The sequence below is a fragment of the Sus scrofa genome, chromosome 7 (assembly GCF_054392235.1).
Source record: "Sus scrofa isolate SSC_HxYL_T2T_F1_AM1 chromosome 7, Sscrofa_HxYL_maternal_Yorkshire_Landrace_v2.0, whole genome shotgun sequence".
NCBI classification, from domain to species: Eukaryota; Metazoa; Chordata; class Mammalia; order Artiodactyla; family Suidae; genus Sus; species Sus scrofa.
In genome coordinates this window covers 19,341,715-19,361,099 of record NC_139389.1, presented here as the reverse complement: position 1 = coordinate 19,361,099, position 19,385 = coordinate 19,341,715, and the positions used below count along the sequence as shown (strand labels likewise).

General features: G+C 44.5%; 1 protein-coding gene across 9 annotated transcripts in view; it reads left to right on the top strand.

Moving 5' to 3' along the window:
- The window catches only part of GPLD1 (glycosylphosphatidylinositol specific phospholipase D1), a 63,880-nt gene that overhangs the window by 38,679 nt on the left and 5,816 nt on the right, over nucleotides 1-19,385 (top strand). For 3 of the 9 annotated variants that reach the window (XM_084967565.1, XM_084967563.1, XM_001925909.8), the window contains 11 exons: nucleotides 1,746-1,866; nucleotides 4,424-4,560; nucleotides 7,538-7,724; nucleotides 11,294-11,404; nucleotides 11,827-11,901; nucleotides 12,001-12,157; nucleotides 12,970-13,111; nucleotides 14,176-14,281; nucleotides 14,375-14,468; nucleotides 17,914-18,090; nucleotides 18,469-18,629. In XM_084967565.1, the coding sequence (XP_084823691.1) occupies nucleotides 1,746-1,866; nucleotides 4,424-4,560; nucleotides 7,538-7,724; nucleotides 11,294-11,404; nucleotides 11,827-11,901; nucleotides 12,001-12,157; nucleotides 12,970-13,111; nucleotides 14,176-14,281; nucleotides 14,375-14,468; nucleotides 17,914-18,090; nucleotides 18,469-18,629 (1,468 nt within the window). Of the gene's footprint in view, nucleotides 1-1,742; nucleotides 1,867-4,423; nucleotides 4,561-7,537; nucleotides 7,725-11,293; nucleotides 11,405-11,826; nucleotides 11,902-12,000; nucleotides 12,158-12,969; nucleotides 13,112-14,175; nucleotides 14,282-14,374; nucleotides 14,469-17,913; nucleotides 18,091-18,468; nucleotides 18,630-19,385 lie in introns of all 9 variants that reach the window. The other 6 variants (XM_013977471.3, XM_084967562.1, XM_084967564.1 and 3 more) reach the window with 3 other exon arrangements.

Here is a 19,385-nt window from a genome sequence, read left to right as displayed (position 1 = left end):
ATGCTTCAATACTTAATGTTTAATTTTTACTATTTAGTATTCAATGTTTAAGGGTGAGCAAGAGTCAGAAGCTCAAAACGAGGGCATTGCCATAAACAATGCTAACGCGCGAGAGATTTTAGAGCTTCAAAAGAATTGATAATGTGTAGAAAGGGTTCAGGAAAGCCCTCACTGTTTAATTTATTTGAGTTTGGGAAGTTCTGTTTTAACTGAATTGAATGCCTTTAGATTGAGTTTGGAACCTTTAGATTGTGTACACTGGCTGGTGTCTTAGGCAGGTCCTCTTTGTTCATTGGGTGCCCAGCTTCCACTTTAAGCCTTTCTGAAGCCTGTCTGGATTTTTTTTTTTTTTTTTTTTTGGTCTTTTTGGGGCCACTCCCAAGGCATACAGAAGTCTAGAGTTCGAATAGGAGCTACAGCTGCCAGCCACAGCCACAGCAACACACCAGATCTGAACTGCATCTGTGACCTATACCATAGCTCTTGGCAACGCCAGATCGTTAACCCGTTCAGAAAGGCTAAGGATCAAACCCGCAATCTCGTGGATACCGATGGGGTTTGTTAACCACTGAGCCATGGAGGGAACTCCCTGTCTGGCTTCTTTAGGCATCTGGTTTGTAGACTAGTTAAAATACATGGATTTGAAAATGTATTTTTATGGTATAATTAATTCTCTAATGTCTTTAAAGATAAATCATTGTACCTGCCTTCTGGTTTCCTGAACAGCTCTGGCCATTTCTGACCACTTCTTGGCCATTTGTATGAAGTGTTGATGTAACTTTTGATTTTTTTAAAAAGTAACCTGGAAGGAATTCAAATCTTTTGTGTTTCATAGAACTTTGAGGCTGACAAAGTATTTTTGTTAAGGACAGGCTTTTCAACCTTGAAAATGTGCTTATTAAAACATGTTTTGGAGTTCCCGTCTTGGTTCAGTGGAAACTAATCTGACTAGTATCTGTGAGGTCGCAGGTTTGATCCCTGCCCTCGTTCAGTGGGTTAAGGATCCAGCGTTGCCATGAGCTGTGGTGTAGGTCACAGATGCAGCTCAGATCTGGCATTGCCCGTGGCTATAGCTCTGATTTGACCCCTAGCCTGGGTACTTCCTTATGCCACGGGTATAGCCATAAAAAGACAAAAAAGAAAAAGACAAAGAAAATGTGTTTATTAAAAGACGTTGTGGAGAGGATTTAGAAACAAGATGGCAGAGCAGATGGACTTGAGCTCATCTCCTCTCATGAAAATACCAAAATCGCAACTAACTGCTGAACAACCATTGCTAAAAGATGTTGTGGAATCCTCTATAAAAGTTTTTCTAAAATTTTGGTTTTTGTGTTGCTATTCCTTCAACTTGCAGATGGTAATATTAACCTGCAACAAACTTGACTATAATCTTCAACTCAGTTATTTGAGGGGGCTGCTATTGCCTCAGTCTTTTTTTTTTTTTTTTTTTTTTTTTTTTTGCTCTTTAGGGCCATATGTATGACATATGGAAGTTCCCAGTCTAGGGGTCGAATCAGAGCTGCAGAAGGTTGATTGAATCCTATGCCACAGAAACGCAGGATCCAAGCCATATCTGTGACCTACACTGCAGCTCACAGCAACGTTGGATTCTTAACCCACTGAGTAAGGCCAGGGATTGAACTTGCATCCTCAGGATCCTAGTTGGGTTCGTAACCCGCTGAGCCAAAATAGGAACTCCGTATTGCCTCAATCTTAACCATTTTATTCCTGTCTCTTTTCAGCAGCTCGCAAGTACAGAAAAATGATTTTCATAGAAATGTGACTGGAGCCCTGACTAAAGATATTGAAAAACATATAAACTATACCAAAAGAGGAGTGTTCTTTAGTGTGGATTCCTGGACCTCGGTAAGAATTCTCTGCTTTTAATGGAGAGAGCCTGCTACTTCTTGTGATAATCAGATTTTGTAGACTCACTGGCCGTTTAATTGATTATTCGTTGAAAGTCACCTTGGCATGAGCCAAGCCTGCAAGTATTCTTGGCCTCCAAGTCTGGTTTGTTCCAGAGATCCTATGATGTGAGTCTGGAACCCAGTGGCCTTTGGTAAGCCCAGTGGAGCCCATAGTGGCCCTGGGTACCACACCTGTCCTGCTTTGTCCTTACTGCAGTGTGTGTCAACAATAGACACACTTTACAGACCCCCAGGCTAGGGGGACATCAGTGCGTATGAAATTCTCCCATGAGATCATCTCTTAAGTGTCAGACATTCTACTGGGGGCATAGAAGGTGAAAGGGAAATAAACTCTGATATTTTAAAAATTTCAGTCTAATAGAGGTGATAAACACAAAAATAACCATTTGTGAGTAGAATGTAACCAATACCGTGGCTGGGGGCAGGGGGATACCTAGCCTCTCAGATTAAACAAAAAAATTCCTTCCCTACCATCAGAGAAGGCTTCATGGAGGAGGTGGCATTTGAGTTAGGCCTTGAGTAGTAGCCAGTTTTTCATCAGTGAGCTTGTATTTCTGGTAGTGGATTGGGACATTTTCTGGGTGTTTGGAAATCCCAGTGTTATTTGCCTGGAACACAAGACAAGGGATACAAGGTTCTTGAGAGTGCTGGGAAGGAAAGTAGGCATCTGACTGGTAGAAAAGGGTTTAGACGACATTGTGAACTGGACAGGAGCCTACTTCATGGTGTGCGGCCTGTGAGTCACACAGAGGGCCCCCTTTGCCACACTTGGGCCCCATGCTTGGTTTAATGCTCAGCTGTCATTGCCTTAAAATTCTTAATAACTTTTGAACAAGGAACTCTGAATTTTCTTTGCCTTTTTTATTCGTTTGTTTATTTATTCATTTATTTTTAGGGCCGCTGAACCTGAGGCATCTGGAATTTCCCAGGCTAGGTGTTGAATCGCTGCCAGCCTACACCACAGCCACAGCAACGTGGAATCCGAGCCATGTCTGCGACCTACACCGCAGCTCATGGGAATGCTAGATCCTTAACCCACTGAGCGAGGCCAGGGATCGAACCCACATCCTCATGGATACTAGTCAGATTCATTTCTGCTGTGCCACAATGGGAACGCCTGTATTTTTATTTTGCAATGAGTTCTGCAAATTATGTAGTGAGACTCAGACCTGGGAAGCTCTGTCAAAGTGTGTATCATTCTGTCCTACAATAATTTGGATCTGTCTCCTTTGCAAAAGGAAAAATTGCATAAGAGAAGGACTTTATGCTTCAAAGCCCTGGCATGGTGCTTCCTGGGTGAATGAGGAAGCCAGAACTGGGTGTCAGATGAGCAATCTGGAGGGGGGCCTGCCAGAGGGGTTAGACTGGAAAAACAGAAGGCACAGTCCCTTCCTGCAGGGCCCTTGTAACCTGTACTTCTCTGGATCCTGAGCTGTCCAGGGCTGCCCCTTGGCTCTGAGCTGATTCCACTCTGGGGCAGGCCTGGGGATTCTTGTTTGGTCTTACGTCACCTCTGGGTGGATTCTGAGTTGTATCCTCTGAACTTGGATGTATCTAGTGCCTGGCTGGGTAGCTCAGGGCCACTCCCATCTGTATTAGTATCTCTGTGGTAACCATTATTAAGAACAATTCAGGGAGTTCCTTTCCTGGCTCAGCAGAAACAAATATGATTAGTATCCATAAGGATGCAGGTTTGATCCCTGGCCTTGCTCAGTGGGCTGAGGATCCAGCGTTTCTGCAAACTGTGGTGTAGGTGGTAGATGTGGCTTGGATCTGGTGTTGCTGTGGCTCTGGCATAGGCCAGCAGCTACAGCTCTGATTCGACTCCTAGCCTGGGAACCTCCATATGCCGCACGTGGCCCTAAAAAGACAAAAAAAAAAAAAAAAAAAAGAACAATTCAACATCCAAGGGGTTTGTTGTCCCCCCCGGTTCTCTCTCTTCTTTTTTTTTTTTTCTGCACCCCTTGTATACAGCTCCCAGCACTCTGCTCGTGGCCCCTCAGGCCTTCCTGGCTTTTTGGGACTCAAAGTAAACCCAGCGGCATCTCAATGTGGGTGTGGTTTGGAGGGTTTCTGGCATCCCGGTGGTATTCCAGTTCATTTGTTTGGGGGGCGGGGAGAGGAAGGATAAATATGCAAATATAATTATAGTTCTAGATTTGAATGGACTCATCTTTTTAAAAATTTTAGTCCTTAACAGTTATTTTGTTCAGTTACAGCTTACAAATTAATAGACTATCTTGACTTGGTTGGTTGAGGTTAATCCCAGCTGACTCCTTCCCATCTCAGTCCTGACCTCCAGAGCTGTAACCCCTATTCCTGAGCACATATCGGGGGTGTGATTTCACTCGAATTTCCAGTCTGAAGTCTTATTCGTTGATAGGAATCAACATTTTCTTTTTTAGCGCTTGTAAAAATGTCCAATGCCTTTGACAGGAATTGGCAGTTTTGTTGATTATGCCGTGTCTTTGTCTGTGATCATTTTCTTTCAGGATTCCTTATCCTTCATGTACCAGAGTTTGGAAAGGAGCATTCGGGAAATGTTTATCGGCAGCTCTCAGCCAGTGAAGCAAGTTTCTAGCCCTGCAGCATCTTACTACTTGTCATTTCCCTACACAAGGCTTGGTTGGTAGGTGTGAGTTTAGCTAAATCCTGAATGTTTTCATCAGTGTTAATTTCACGTAGTCATTCGCACATGTTTGAAAGGGTTCCTACTAGCTCTTTATCTTCCAGTGAGTTCACCATCAACAAAAACATTAATTTGGAGTTCCCGTCGTGGCTCAGCGGTTAGCACACCCGACCAGCATCCATGAGGACTCGGGTTCAATCCCTGGCCTCACTCATTGGGTTAAGGATTCTTCATTGCTGTGGCTGTGGCGTAGGCTGGTGGCTACAGTTTTGATTGGACCCCTAGCCTAGGAACCTCCATATGCCACGGGTGAGACCCTAAAAAGACAAAAAGAGACAAAAAAACAAAAAACCAAAAAACACCACATTAATTTAGTGGCTAAGTTATGGTAATGATAAAACTATCTCCTTAACATTGGTCAAAGTATGTTCAAATAAAGGAACTTTTATTTTACTAAATAACCACAACAATAAAGTATTCTTTTATATGATCCTTGTAAAGCTTCAATGTTTTTGGAGATACGTTGTTACCTATTTTGGGGCATCTAATGTCATTAAAAGGATAAAAGCAGGTAGCTGTTATAGTGACTGGACTATTAAAGCTTCTTCATAAGGCAAAAGCCTAGTACACCGCAATAATTTTATAAAGAGAATGTTAGGGATTCCTCTGATTTTAAAAATCGACTGTTATCAAACCAAACTTGGATCTTCTTGCCCAATGCACAGCAAAGCCAATTTACTTTTTTTAATTATTCTATTTTTTTATTACTCAATGAATTTATTACATTTGTAGTTGTACAATGATCATCACAATCCAATTTTATAGGATTTCCATCCCACAACCCCAGTGCATTCCCCCTTCCCCCCAAACTGTCTCCTTTGGAAACCATAAGTTTTTCAAAGTCTGCGAGTCAGTATCTGTTCTGCAACGAAATTCAGTCTGTCCTTTTTCCAGATTCCACATGTCAGTGAAAGCATTTGATGTTGGTGTCTCATTGTATGGCTGACTTCACTTAGCATAATTTCTAGGTCCATCCATGTGCTAAAAATGCTGGTATTTTGTTCCTTTTAATGGCTGAGTAATATTCCATCACATACATGTACCACATCTTCTTGATCCACTCCTCTGTAAAGCCAATCTACTGATACTGGGTTGCAGTGAAGGAAAGTACGGTGTTTATTGCAGGGCACCAAGCAAGGGGATGGGAAACAAGCCTCAGATCCACTTCAGTCTGGTCTTTGAGTTAGGGATGTTTTTAAAGGGGAAGACCAGTGAAACTGGGCCAGTCATCATCTTGTGATATTGCTGTGACTTTTCTTAATCATAGTTTTGGGGGTCAGGATGTTTCTAGTTTACAATTCTCTGGCCAGGTGATCCACAGCTCAGGGGTCTGTTAGGTCACCTTGACCTAGAGGAACAATCTGAATTTGGACATTAATGATGATATCTATAATAGCAGTTTTAGTACATTAACGATGTGGTGGACACCAGCTGTTTTAGTCATCTGACTCTGGTTGATTAGTGTTCACTTAGCACAGGATTGAGGTCAGAGGGGACAAGAAAGGGAATCAAGTTTTGGATAGAAAGATTAGTCATAAACTCCGTAAGGGAACATGGTTTATGGGGGACCAGGATTTGCAACCATACTGAGCCCAAGGCTATACAAATGACTATATATATATATATATATATTTTTTTTTTTTGGAGGTTTTGGTGAAACCTCTCTTTTTAAGCCACACTTTTAAATCCCAAGTGACATTGCATTTTCCTTGGAACTGTCTACTGACAGCCCTTCCTCTTGAGGCTGCTCACTAATGCATTCAGCTCTAGCACAGGGAATGGGAGCTGAATGCTGTTTTTACTGGCCATTCATCTGGGAATAATGAATGGCTCTTCTTGGCTGCCTTCCTGAAAATCCAAATAACGTCCTCCTGCTGGGCTCGCTGCCACACAGGGGACAGCGGCACAGAGGTCCTTCCCCCAGGGGGCCATTACTGGCCAGCATCCAGCCCCAGGATTACAGAGACTAGCAGTATCTCCACAGTGTGCATCCGACCCATTCACCAGGCATCAAACCCTCTAGAAATTGCTCATCTCTTTTTCCTCTATCTTGCTCTTTATTCTTTATGTGGCCATCAGAACTCGAATAAATAAATAAATGACTTTTGGGAGTTCCTGTTGTGGCTTAGTGAGAAACAAACCTGACTAGTATCCACGAGGATGTGGGTTCGCTCCCTGGCCTCGCTCAATGGGTTAAGGATCTGGCATTGCCATGAGCTATTGTGTAGGTTGCAGATGTGGCTTGGATCTGGCATTTCGTGAGCTGGCAACTGCAGTTCCTATTCGACCCCTAGCCAAGAACTTCATATGCTACTCCTGAAAATAAATAAGTAAGTAAGTAAGTGATTTTTTGGTTATTCCAGCCCCAACAGAGATATTTGAACCATTGACTCATGGAATCTCATTTAGAAACATCCACTAAATCTGTTGGGCAGTTAATTTTTTCCAATGTAAGTCATCCTATGTAGCTATGGTAGAAATAAAATGGTCTACTTATCACAAGCTTGTCTTTGATCAGGTAACAAATTGGAATGAGTTGAGCTGAGCATAAAGCAACATGTCATTGGCTGATGGTGAATTTGCTCTCTGCTCTCGGGTGAAACCCAGAACTGTGCTTTGGCTGCTCTGGGTTTTGCATGTAGGATGGGAGGCTTTGTGAGGATGTTTATTATCTACTCAGGTTATATGGTCTAAAAATGTCCAAAGGTTGATTTGTCCAATTTTGTTGTTTTTTCCCCCAGACAATGAGACAATCACACAAACAATTTAACCTCAGAGGTAAATACTCAGAGCAGTTCATGCAGGATGGAAAAATTAATGAGAGGAAGTTCTAGAATCTAGAAAGGCAATAAGCAGGAGAGGGTTTTATCCATGAATGTCACTAGACACAAAGTGGGTTCCTTCCTCTTCCTTACAGGGCAATGACCTCAGCTGACCTCAACCAAGATGGACATGGAGACCTGGTGGTGGGCGCCCCAGGCTATAGTCACCCAGGCCACATCCAGGTGGGGCGAGTGTACCTCATCTACGGCAATGATCTGGGCTTGCCCCCTGTTGATCTAGACCTGGACAAGGAGGCCCACAGGATCCTGGAGGGTTTCCAGGTGAGACCCCATCTCATGTTTTCCCTTTTGGTGCCAATAAGCCACTGCCCACATTTTCTGGCAAACTCCCCAGGGTGAAAGATCAATAGCAAGAATAATGATAGTAACAAACATCTGGCGGCCTGAATTTGTGTAGCACTTTTCACTTTTAAGGGCATATTCGCTTCATTAAATCTCATTCTAACATTGAGTGTTTAGTCTAGCACCTTCCAGAAATACACATACTATTTAGTGGCTTTGAGTAGCCGATCAAGATGAGATGTCTTGATAATATAAAACCTCATTTTGTTTTGTTCTGTTTTTTTTATGCGAATGTTTTATCCACTAATAATTTTATTTGTTTTTTTGTTTGTTTAATGGCTGCATTGTGGAATATGGAAGTTCCCAGTCCAGGGATTGAATCCAAGCTGCAGCTGTGATCTGAGCTGCAGCTGTGGCAATGCCAGAAATTTTAACCCACTACATTGGGTCAGGGATCAAACTTGTGTCCCTGCAGTGACCCAAGCCTCTGCAGTCAGATTCTTAACCCACTGGGCCACGTTGGGAACTCCCAAGAATTTTGTTTTAAAAAACTTAAAAAAATTTTTTAATGTATTTTTTATTTTTGAAAAGTTTTAAAAATCAAACTATAGGTGATTTATAATTTGTGTCAATTTCTGCTATACAGCTAAGTGACCCAGTCATATATACATATACATATATATATTCTTTTTCTCATCTTCTATCATGTTCTATCAAATGAGACTGGATATAGTTCCCTGTGTTAAACAGTAGGAAAAATTATTTATTTTTGGCCACAACATGCAGTGGCTTGATGTGGGATCTCAGTTCCCAGACCAGGGATTAACCTGAGCTATAGGATCCTAACCACTAGACCACCAGGGAGCTCCCTTGAAAGAATTTTAGATTCACAGAAAAGTTGTAAAGACAGTACAGGGAATTCCCATGTACCCTTCTCCCAGTTTTCCCTATGTTAACATCTTACATAATTATGGTGTACTTGTCAAAATTAAGAGACCAACACTGGTAAATTGCTATTCACTAAACTCCAGGCTTTTTTCAGATTTCATTCCTTTGTTTAAGTGGTTATTCATCATCAGAAAATTCCCACAATGGCTGTATAGATGTTCCACATGGAGGCAGCATGAATTCCTCTTGGGAGCACAAGAGACCCTGAAGGGCCTCCTTCCTGATGTCATTGGTATTTATCAAGGAATAAACAAAGAGGGGCCCCAGAGCCCTGCTACCAGCCACGGATGAGTGTGGGGGCTTCAGTGGCATTGAAAGCTCCAAATGTCAAACACCAGGGGAATATTGGGTCTGAATGGTTCTTGTCCAGACATACCACTAAACCTTTCGCAGTAGAGTTAATGTTATGAAGACCAAATAAAATGGCACACCTGAACATACTTTAAGTAATGAAGTCCAGTGGTTTATAATGTAGTTTCAACTCTAGTGGAAGGAGGCCTGAGTCTGAGAGGTGTTAATAAGCTGATGAACCGGTGCAGGAGGTCACACAGTCCCAGACGGACAGCATTTTCTGGAACCCTCTGACACCACACGAGAAAGTTCCAAAAGAAGTCAACTCATTTTGTTGCTTCTTCTTCACCAAGCCATTCCTCTGTCAGATTGTGGTGGAAAGTATAATCCTTTGGGATCCTGTGGACAAGGAAGGAGAGGCAACTGCTTCCTGCGGATGAACTCGCTCAAAGACACTGTGGTTGAGGAAGGAGGTAGCCCCATGATCTCTTCTCTGGTGACTTTTGATGATTTGGAACATGGCCCGATTTTTTGGAAGATTCAGATATGCGCTAGGGATGGGAATCCCACGTGTGTCTCTGGGCTGCTGTGAATTTTTGTGTCCTTGTCTATAAAGTGGAAGATGAGTAGAGCTAGCTCAGTGGATAGAGTGCTGTGCTGTGCTTGGAATTACCCCCAAAGGGGGCTTTTTATGGTAGAGCTGCTGGTCTTCATTTGACCAGAGCCCTGACTTACTGGTCCCCACCCAGTCCCCAGGGGCCTGTGTCCTGGGGCAATCCTCTCTTGCTTATCAAGTTGCTGTGTTCTCAGATGCCACTGCACACAGGTGCAGAGAGATTAGCCAATCTATAATAGATGTGGGTTCTGGGTCATGTGTGTTTTGTGGCCAAACATCTCTTGTGAAAGACTCTTCATTTTTACTGACATTGTGAAAGAATAGGAGAACCTCATGAGCTACTTTTAGGTGTAGGCTGATTCCTGACCATAGGAGATGAAAGATCCAGACAGTCCACCTTGGAAGGAAACTGTCCCTGAATGGACAGAGTTTTCCATCTGTAAACCATGAAAGTGGGGAGAATAAAAGTATCTACCTTAATCCACATAAAATGCTTAAAGAGTGTCTACTGCAGTGTTGTCAATAGAACTTTCTGGGACAATGGTTTTATGTGCTATTCAGTATGGGAGCTACAAAGCACATTGGCTTTTTTTTTTTTTTTTTTTTTTTCAGGGCCACACCCACGGCATATGGAGGTTCCCAGGCTAGGGGTCTAATCGGAGCTACAGCTGATGGCCTATGCCACAGCCACAGCAACGAGGGATCCAAGACATGTCTGCAACCTATACCACACCTCACGGCAACGCCAGATCCTTAATCCACTGAGCAAAGCCAGGGATGGAACCTGCAACCTCATGGTTTCTAGTCAGATTCCTTTCCACTGTGCCATGATGGAAACTCCCAAAGTACATTGGCTTTTGAGTATTTGAAATGTGGCCAGTGCAACCGAAAAGCTGACTTTTTTTTTCTTTTTTCTTTTTTTTTTTTTTTGGTCTGTTAAGTAATTTAAATTTATTTATTTATTTATTTATTTTTAAATCACTTTTTTTTTTTTTTTGTCTTTTGTCTTTTTTGTTGTTGCTATTTCTTGGGCCGCTCCCGCGGCATATGGAGGTTCCCAGGCTAGGGGTTGAGTCGGAGCTGTAGCCACCGGCCTACGCCAGAGCCACAGCAACGCAGGATCCGAGCCGCGTCTGCAACCTACACCACAGCTCACGGCAACGCCGGATCGTTAACCCCCTGAGCAAGGGCAGGGACCGAACCCGCAACCTCATGGTTCCTAGTCGGATTCGTTAACCACTGCGCCACGATGGGAACTCCAGTAATTTAAATTTAAATGCAGTGACCTCATTTAGCTAGTGGCTACCACACTGGCCAGCAGTGGCTTTAGAACATCCTGAGCACTTGATGAATGTTAGGTGCTGTTGCTGATGTTATGTGGTTATCATTTTGGATACGTCCCTTGAGGAGGCTGGTCCTCAAAATGCAGTATAATACATACCAGACCATTTTCCAAAAACCTAAACCTTGTAAGAACCGACTTTCTTCTCTCTGGTACCTCATGTTCCCTTTGAGGCAGACAGATGTGCCAAAAACATGGCAAAGTGAGACATTTGGCGGGTCACAGATGGGTGACAGGTGGCTGCGGTTTTGTCTCTGGTCCTGGGGTGCCAGGTGGGATCCCCCAGAGAGTTGGGAGTGCTCCTCCGAAGGTTGTGGCTTAGTCCAGGGGAAGTAACTGGTGCCTCTTCAGCCCTCAGGTCGGTTTGGCTCAGCCGTGGCCGTGCTGGACTTTAACAAGGATGGTGTGCCTGACCTGGCAGTGGGAGCCCCCTCGGTGGGCTCCGAGAAACTGACATACACAGTAAGACAGCTGCCAGAGGTGATGGTGGGGGAACGGGGCAGCAGGGGAAGAGTCACTGAGTGGGCCAGTGCCCAGAGATCCTCCGGAGAAAAGCAGACAGCAGGGGTGCTGGGCAGAGCATCTGTGGGGAGGTAATCTCTGACCCCGCTCGGGTCCTTGATTGATCTCAGGTTGCCTGGCTGCTTCTGCTTCTGCCTCTTTGGGTTTAGTTTGGCTTTATGGATGGAATGTCCCAATTCCACCAGGTACTTAGCCATGCACAGGACTGATTGCTAAGTTCTGTCAGTAACTAAGCTGCTGACCCTACAGGGCTCTGATGGTGATTGATCTCATCATCAGTCATCTTTGTCTTACTATTTATTATTTAAGGTTCTTGGTCACCACTGAGTCTTATGATTGCCCTGTGGTTTGTCTTGCCTTAGGGTGCTGTGTACGTCTACTTTGGTTCTAAATACAGAGGAATAGCTTCTTCCCCCAATATCACCATCTCTTGCCAGGTATGCTCACCACCTTTGCCAGGTACAGAAAACTCGAATTTGCTGCATCCTAACTGCCTCCAGGGCTGGGTAAAACATGGTTTCCTGCTTCCTCTTCAGGACACCTACTGTAACTTGGGCTGGACACTCCTGGCAGCAGATATGGATGGAGATAGGGAGCCCGACCTGGTGATCGGCTCCCCTTTTGCACCTGGTGGAGGGAAGCAGAGGGGAATTGTGGCTGCGTTTTATTCTGACGCCAGCCACAGCAACAAAGGTAGTGCTTGCTGAGGGGTGGGGGTGAGGTAGGCAGAGACCACCACTGCTCTGATCCGTGGTGCCTTTCCTGATGTATGGGTTTTTGTCCTATTTACCTTGTCGTATATCATTTCACCTCAGTTTTCTAAGACTCTTACCCTTGCAGGTGATCTGGCAAGTAACATGGATAGATTCACTAAATGTACAAATGGGGGCCCAATTTGTAGATCCAGATCCAAAGGAGTCGGGCAATAGTGATTCTCATAGTGTCTCAATGGAGGAGTAGAAACACTCAAGCATCCCAGTGATGCTCTAACTGGCCCTCTTTTAATTAATTAATTTTTGTCTATTTTTAGGGCTGTACCTGCAGCATATGGAAATTCCCAGGCTAGGGGTCAAATTGGAGCTACAGCTGCTGGCCTACACCACAGCCACAGCAACACAGGATCCAAGACACATCTGCAACCTACCCACAGCTCAGAGCAACACCGGATCCTTAACCCACTAAGCAATGTCAGAGATCGAACCTGCATCCTCATGGATACTAGTTGGGTTTGTTACTGCTGAGCCCAGACAGGAGCTCCCTAACTGGCCCTCTTTCTAAAGTTGCATCCTCATGCCACAGAAGTGAGCTCTAGAAATGTATTTCTTATGTGAAGCATGAGATTCATTTCTGACATTGGGACCCTGGGAACAGCATGGGGGCACATAAGGGTTTTGGCAAAACTTCAGCCCAATGAACCTGTTTCTCATTATCCTACAAAAAGAGTCCACTCTTTCCATCCAGTAGTTTTCCCATGTAAAGTAAAAGGCACTGGTCATCTTGTGTAGAAAAGCTGAACGTGGAGGCGGCCAACTGGGTGGTGAGAGGCCAGGAGGACTTCGCCTGGTTAGGATACTCTCTACACGGTGTCAATGTGAACAACGGGACCTTGCTGTTGGTTGGGAGCCCAACCTGGAAGAATGCCAGTAGGTGAGCTGATAGTGGGGCCCAGGGGCCGGTGAGCACAAGCACTGCAGCCATGGGGGCCCAGTAAGTGTGAGGTTGAGAAGTGGCTAAGAAATTTTTACTCTTTAAGGAAAAGGTATGGCTGTGGGCTAAGGTTGCAAATGCTCCTCCGTACAAGTTTAAAAGGGTGAGAAGTAAGTGTGTTGGTTTGCCAGGGCTGCCGTACGGGGTACCATAGCCTGGGTGGCTTAAGCATCAGGGCTTCATGGTCTCACCGATCTGGAGGCTAGAAATCTGAGATCAAGGTCTTGGTAGGGTTGGTTCCTTCTGAGGCATCTCTCTTCCATGTAAGATGGCCATCTTTTCCTGTGTCCTCACGCTGCCTCTTCTCCGTGTGTCCATCCTTTGTGTCTTTCTACCTTCTGATAAGGGTATGAGTCATATAGGACCAGGGCCCCAACCTAATGACCTCATTTTAGCATATTTACCTCTTTAAAGACCCTATCTGCAAATGCCCTCATACTTTGAGGTATGCTTAGGACTTCTTTTCTTTTTTTTTTTTTTTTGGTCTTTTTAGGGCTATACCAGTGGCATATGGAGGTTCCCAGACTAGGGGTCAAATCAGAGCTGTAGGGCTTCACCACAGCCACAGCAATACCAGATCTGAGCCGTGTCTGCGACCTACACCAGAGCCCATGGCAATGCTGGATCCTTAACCCACTGAGCGAGGCCAGGGATCGAACCTGCATCCTCATGGATGCTAGGCAGATTCGTTTCTGCTAAGCCATGATGGAAACTCCACGATTTCAACATATGAATTGTGGGGGAACATAATTCAGCCCCTAACAGTAGGCATCCCTCTCTCTTGTCGGTGGGGAAGTAGAGTGGTGAACCTCTTAGGTGGAGAGCCTTGATACCTGATTCACTCTGAAAGCCCCCCACACCCAAGCCTAGGATCACAGGGACCAAGAGCATGCAGGGAAGGGGGACATGGGTGGGAAAGAGGTGGGTTGTCTTTCCTGGGATCTGAGTACCTGGCCTGCATTTAATCCTGTCACAGCAGCTAAGCCCAGTGTGCTTTATTCCAGTTTGGCCCATTTGTTCCGAACTCGGGATGAGAAACAGAGCCTGGGACGGGTGTATGGCTATTTCCCGCCAAACTGCCAAAGTTGGTTTACCATGTCTGGAGACAAGGTATGGCAGCCCCTGACTCCCCAGGAGAGTGGACACCACGGACAAAGTTTTCTTAGCTGTTCTCTATTGACACTGACTTACTGAATTTCACAGGCAATGGGGAAACTAGGGACCTCCCTGTCAAGTGGCCACGTGATGGTGAATGGGACCCGGACGCAAGTGCTGCTGGTTGGGGCTCCAACTCGAGGTAGGTCACCCATGATGAAACTTTGCTTCTTTTTCAGTCGTGTGGCTCCTGACCACGTCATATTGGGAGAAAGTTAGGAGATGTGGAGGCAGACAGACCTGAGTTTGAATATTTCCTTTTCTCATTAAGAGCAAGCTGGATTACCTTGGGGAACTTTCTTAACTTCTCTGAACTTAGCATTTGCAAAATACAACTTATAATACCCACTTCAAAGATTTGTTTAAAATCACACATAAAAGTTATTTGGTGTGTTTTTTTAAAGCTCCTATCCCATTGAGCTTGGAGCTAGAGAAGAGCTTAGCAAATTTTATCAGTTTACCAGGAATAGGTCTACTCAGAGGGTGTGTGTGGGTGTGGGTGTGGTCTTTTTAGGGCTGCACCTGCAGCACATGGAAGTTCCCAGGCTAGGAGTCTATTCAGAGCTACAGCTGCCAGTCTATGCCACAGCAACACCGGATCCTTAATCCACTGAGCAATGCTAGGGATCAAACCCACGTCCTCATGGGTACTAGTCAGGTTCATTACCGCTGAGCCATAATGGGAACTCCATGGAGGCTATATATTAATAGAACATTTTGTTTATCTAAATCTACTCCCTCCAAGATTATATAAGTGAATTGTGCTTATTGTAGAAATTTCTGAAAATACAAGGAAGCACATAGAAGAAAAAAAACCATCCCTTATCCAGACATTTTAGAACTTCAGCTTATATATGTGTGTACATGTATTTTTCCACACTTAATTTCTACCTTGAGCATGTTCTCATGTTGAATATTCTTTTAAAACACGCACCCTTTTCAGGTTGGTTTCTTTCACTTAGTAATACGTGCTTAGGGCTTCTCCACGTGCCTTTTAAAAACTGGATTGAAGAACATGGTTTAGATGTGCAGCTACATTCAGGCTTCCTGATCTTTGCCACCCAAAGGAGAGTTTGGGTCTGCATGGCAGATGTGCACATGTCACAGGCAGAAGGTTTGGTAGAAGCAGCTGAGAGGTGCGGACTCACACCTGGATCTAGCAGGTAGAGCTGGACGTGGCCCGTGTGCATTCCTGTGCCACACAGAACTAGAGCCAGGGTAGCCATCCTGCAGGGGGCAGGCAGAGCCATAGCGAGAAGCCACACATCACCCTCCTCCCTGGGGCAGGAGGAGACAGGAGTGGACAGAGGGCTCCGGGTGTTACTAGATTCCTGGTCACCCTAAAGAAGCAGAAGGAAATAAAGGTTTTCTCTGTTTTGATTTTTCTTGATTCTTTGGGCTTTCATCCTGAGTATTTTGTGTTTAGGTCAAGTTGTTTACCCTCATGTTAAAGAGTCTACATTGCCAAGTCTTTAAAAAAGTTTGTTCCCTAGCTATCTCCCTGCCCCCAGCTTTTATTTCTTTCTTTTTTTTTTTTTTTTAAATTACCTACAGAGCTTTCTTTTTTTGTTATTGTTGTTTTTGTTTGTTTTTTTGTCTTTTTGCTATTTCTTGGGCCGCTCCCTCGGCATATGGAGGTTCCCAGGCTAGGGGTCGAATCGGAGCTGTAGCCACCGGCCTACGCCAGAGCCACAGCAACGCGGGATCTGAGCCGCGTCTGCAACCTACACCACAGTTCACGGCAACGCCGGATCGTTAACTCACTGAGCAAGGGCAGGGACCGAACCCGCAACCTCATGGTTCCTAGTCGGATTCGTTAACCACTGTGCCACAACGGGAACTCCCCAGCTTTTATTTCTGACTGCTGTTTCTGGCTCTGCTCTGAGCTCTGTTGCTTCTAGTTGACAGTCGGCTATAAAAACAGCATAAGGTTGTCCAAGAAAACAGCCACACCGGTAAGTTTTTTTTAAATTTTTTTATTGTTATTTCCCCAATACAATTTTTTTTCTTCAGTACAGCAAGCATGGTGACCCAGTTACACATACGTGTATACATTCTTTTTGCTCACATTATCATGCTCCGTCATAAGTGACTAGACATAGTTCCCAGTGCTACACAGCAGGATCTCATTGCTAATCCATTCCAAAGGCAATGGTTTTCATCTATTAACCCCAAGTTCCCAATCCATCCCACTCCCTCCCCCTGCCTCTTGGCAACCACAAGTCTATTCTCCAAGTCCATGATTTTCTTTTCTGTGGAAAGGTTCATTTGTGCCATACACTAGATTCCAGATACAAGGGATATCATATGCCACGTCTTCCTGATCCAATCATGTGTTGATGGACATTTGGGTTGTTTCCATGTCTTGGCTATTGTGAATAGTGCTGCAATGAACATGTGGGTACATGTGTCTTTTTAAAGGAAAGTTTTGTCTGGATATATGCCCAAGAGTGGGATTGCTGGGTCATATGGTAGTTCTATGCATAGTTTTCTAAAGTATCTCCATACTGTTCTCCATAGCGGCTGTATCACTGGTAACAGTTTTACATACAACACTGACACTGATGCAAGATTGCATCTACTCATTGGCACACTGTCTGGCTCACAGCACCTTTCAGAGGATCACCAACTCCAACCTACAGATACCATTATGCTTTTTGGGGACACATTTCTGAGATTAACCAAATGATTAAAAGTTTATAGGACAAAAATTAGCTTTGCTTTGAAATTGTTCAAAATTTATTCAAAAAACACCTATGTGTAGTTGAACTAAGCCAAACAATGTACTACTAAGCACACTGTGCTACTAAGCCATGGTCCCATCGCTTAGAGAACTGATAGCTTGATTGATGCCGGAGACTCACGAGTGAACAGGAATCGACACCATCCTGCCGTGGGTACCAGGCAGGCAGCAGGCAGTGTGCTACGGAGCCTGTGGGAGTGACACCGGCTCTAGACAGGGAGATAAGGAAAGGCATCCCAACAGGAGAGCTCACCTGAGCCAAATTCTGGTAGAGGAGCAGCAGTTAGCCATCTGCGGGGTGTACAGAAGAGAACGAGATTGCAGGGGAAGTGGTTTCCACTGCAGTGAGAGAGCCCGTCATACTTAGAAGCCAAGATGTGAGAAATACAGCAGGCTGTGGTTTAAATCTGTTACGGATGAAGTGGGGGAAGTGGCCGTAAACAACGCTGGAGCCCTGAGTAGCAGTCAGATTCTGATGGGCTTGGTGGGCCTGTACCAAGCCAAGAACTTGGACTTTATCCAAAGGATTGTAAATCAGAGGTGACAAAGGTTGTTATATGAAAAAGACAGTTGTGGGGAGAATGTATTGGGGCATAAGACTGGAAGATGGAACACCTGTTTGATGGGATAGCACCGAGCTTATCCAATGTTTGAGTCACGGTGCCCACTCTAGCTGTTCCTTGCTAATGACCAGAGTTGACCAGCAATAAATGAGTTGTCCTGTATGATTCTTAGTGGTCCACATCACATGTGGTGCAGGAACATGAAGCAAAAAGATTCTGTTCAGTGCCTCACATCTTCATGCCTGTGAAGACAGCAGTTACTGTCTTGCGGTTTATTTCAGATGACGTGTCTAAGGTGGCATTCCTGACCATGACCTTGCACCAGGGTGGAAGCACTTGGATGTATGAACTGAAGCCTGACTCGCAGCCTTCTCTGCTCAGCACCTTTAGTGGAGACCGCCGCTTCTCCCGATTTGGTGGAGTTCTGCACTTGAGTGACCTGGACAATGATGGCTTAGGTAGGAAAGGAATGGTGGCTCTGGCCTTTGCTTCAGAGGCAGATCCCCTAACTGGATCATCTAGGCTCTGCCCTCGTAACTGACAGCACAGTGGCCCAAGGAACTTTAGATATACATTGAATCATATATTTTTAATTAAGGCCAGAACCGATGTAAAGAATGAATTGTACTTTTTGAACATGGCGACATGAGTCACCCAGGTCAATTGGTATTAATGAATAAACAGAAAACAAAAGGCTCTATGTTGGAATGAAATCAGGGTTGACTAAGGGATGGGTTGATAGTATTTGTGGAAGGTTGGGTGAGATCCAGGAGTGGAACAATGGAAAGGAAGACAGTGGAGAGATACTTCCTTCTACTGGTTTTTACTGTTTACAGATGAAGTCGTCATTACAGCCTCATTGAGGATCACAGATGTCACCTCTGGACTGATGGGGGGAGAAGACGGCCGTGTTTACGTATATAATGGCAGACAGATCACCTTGGGAGACGTGACAGGCAAATGCAAATCATGGATAACTCCATGTCCAGAAGAAAAGGTAAAGTGTCTCATACAAAGTTCTGGATCATATTGAGAAAGGGTGGCTACTTGCTGATGTCTTGTTAAATTATGTCCACCGTAGAACTCTTAGTTTCTACCTGAACTCCGGTGACTGACCCTCACCTGGGGTCAGGGTACAACTGCTCATCTGCAGGCCCGCACTGCCTGCTTTCTTGCAGTTCTGCAGCATTCGCCTCCTGTAGAAGTTCAGTTGGACATGGTGTCATGCTGGTCCTTGGTCAAAGCCTGCCATTGCTTGGTTAGGAGCCCATAGCAGAAGACAGGCCTTGGCCATTGCAATTTCATGAAAACTTCCACTTCTAAATTTCATCCTTCATTGCTTTTATTCCTTTTCTCAGGTGGGTTTACGTTAAGTTTCCGGGGCCTCAAACACTTGGCTATTATTTTTAAATATTTTTTAAATGGCAAAAGAGTGATTATAAAAATCTGAGAAAATACAAAACGGTATAAAAAAAGTAAAATCTCCTACCTAGAATTCCACGCTGCAGAGATGTCTAACCTTTTGGTGTGTATCCTTCTAATATTTTTTTCCTATGAATTTGACTGCTACCATTTACTGTGTATTTACTCTGTGCCTAGCACTATGTTAAGCATTTGATACATTCCACAGAGCTATTAAAATTTGGTATTATGGCCATTGCACATAAAAACAAACTGAAGATCAGAGAAGGAAGCTGTTACAGGTCACACTGCTAGGAAATGGCAGAATAGGGACTTGAACCAAGAGCTGATT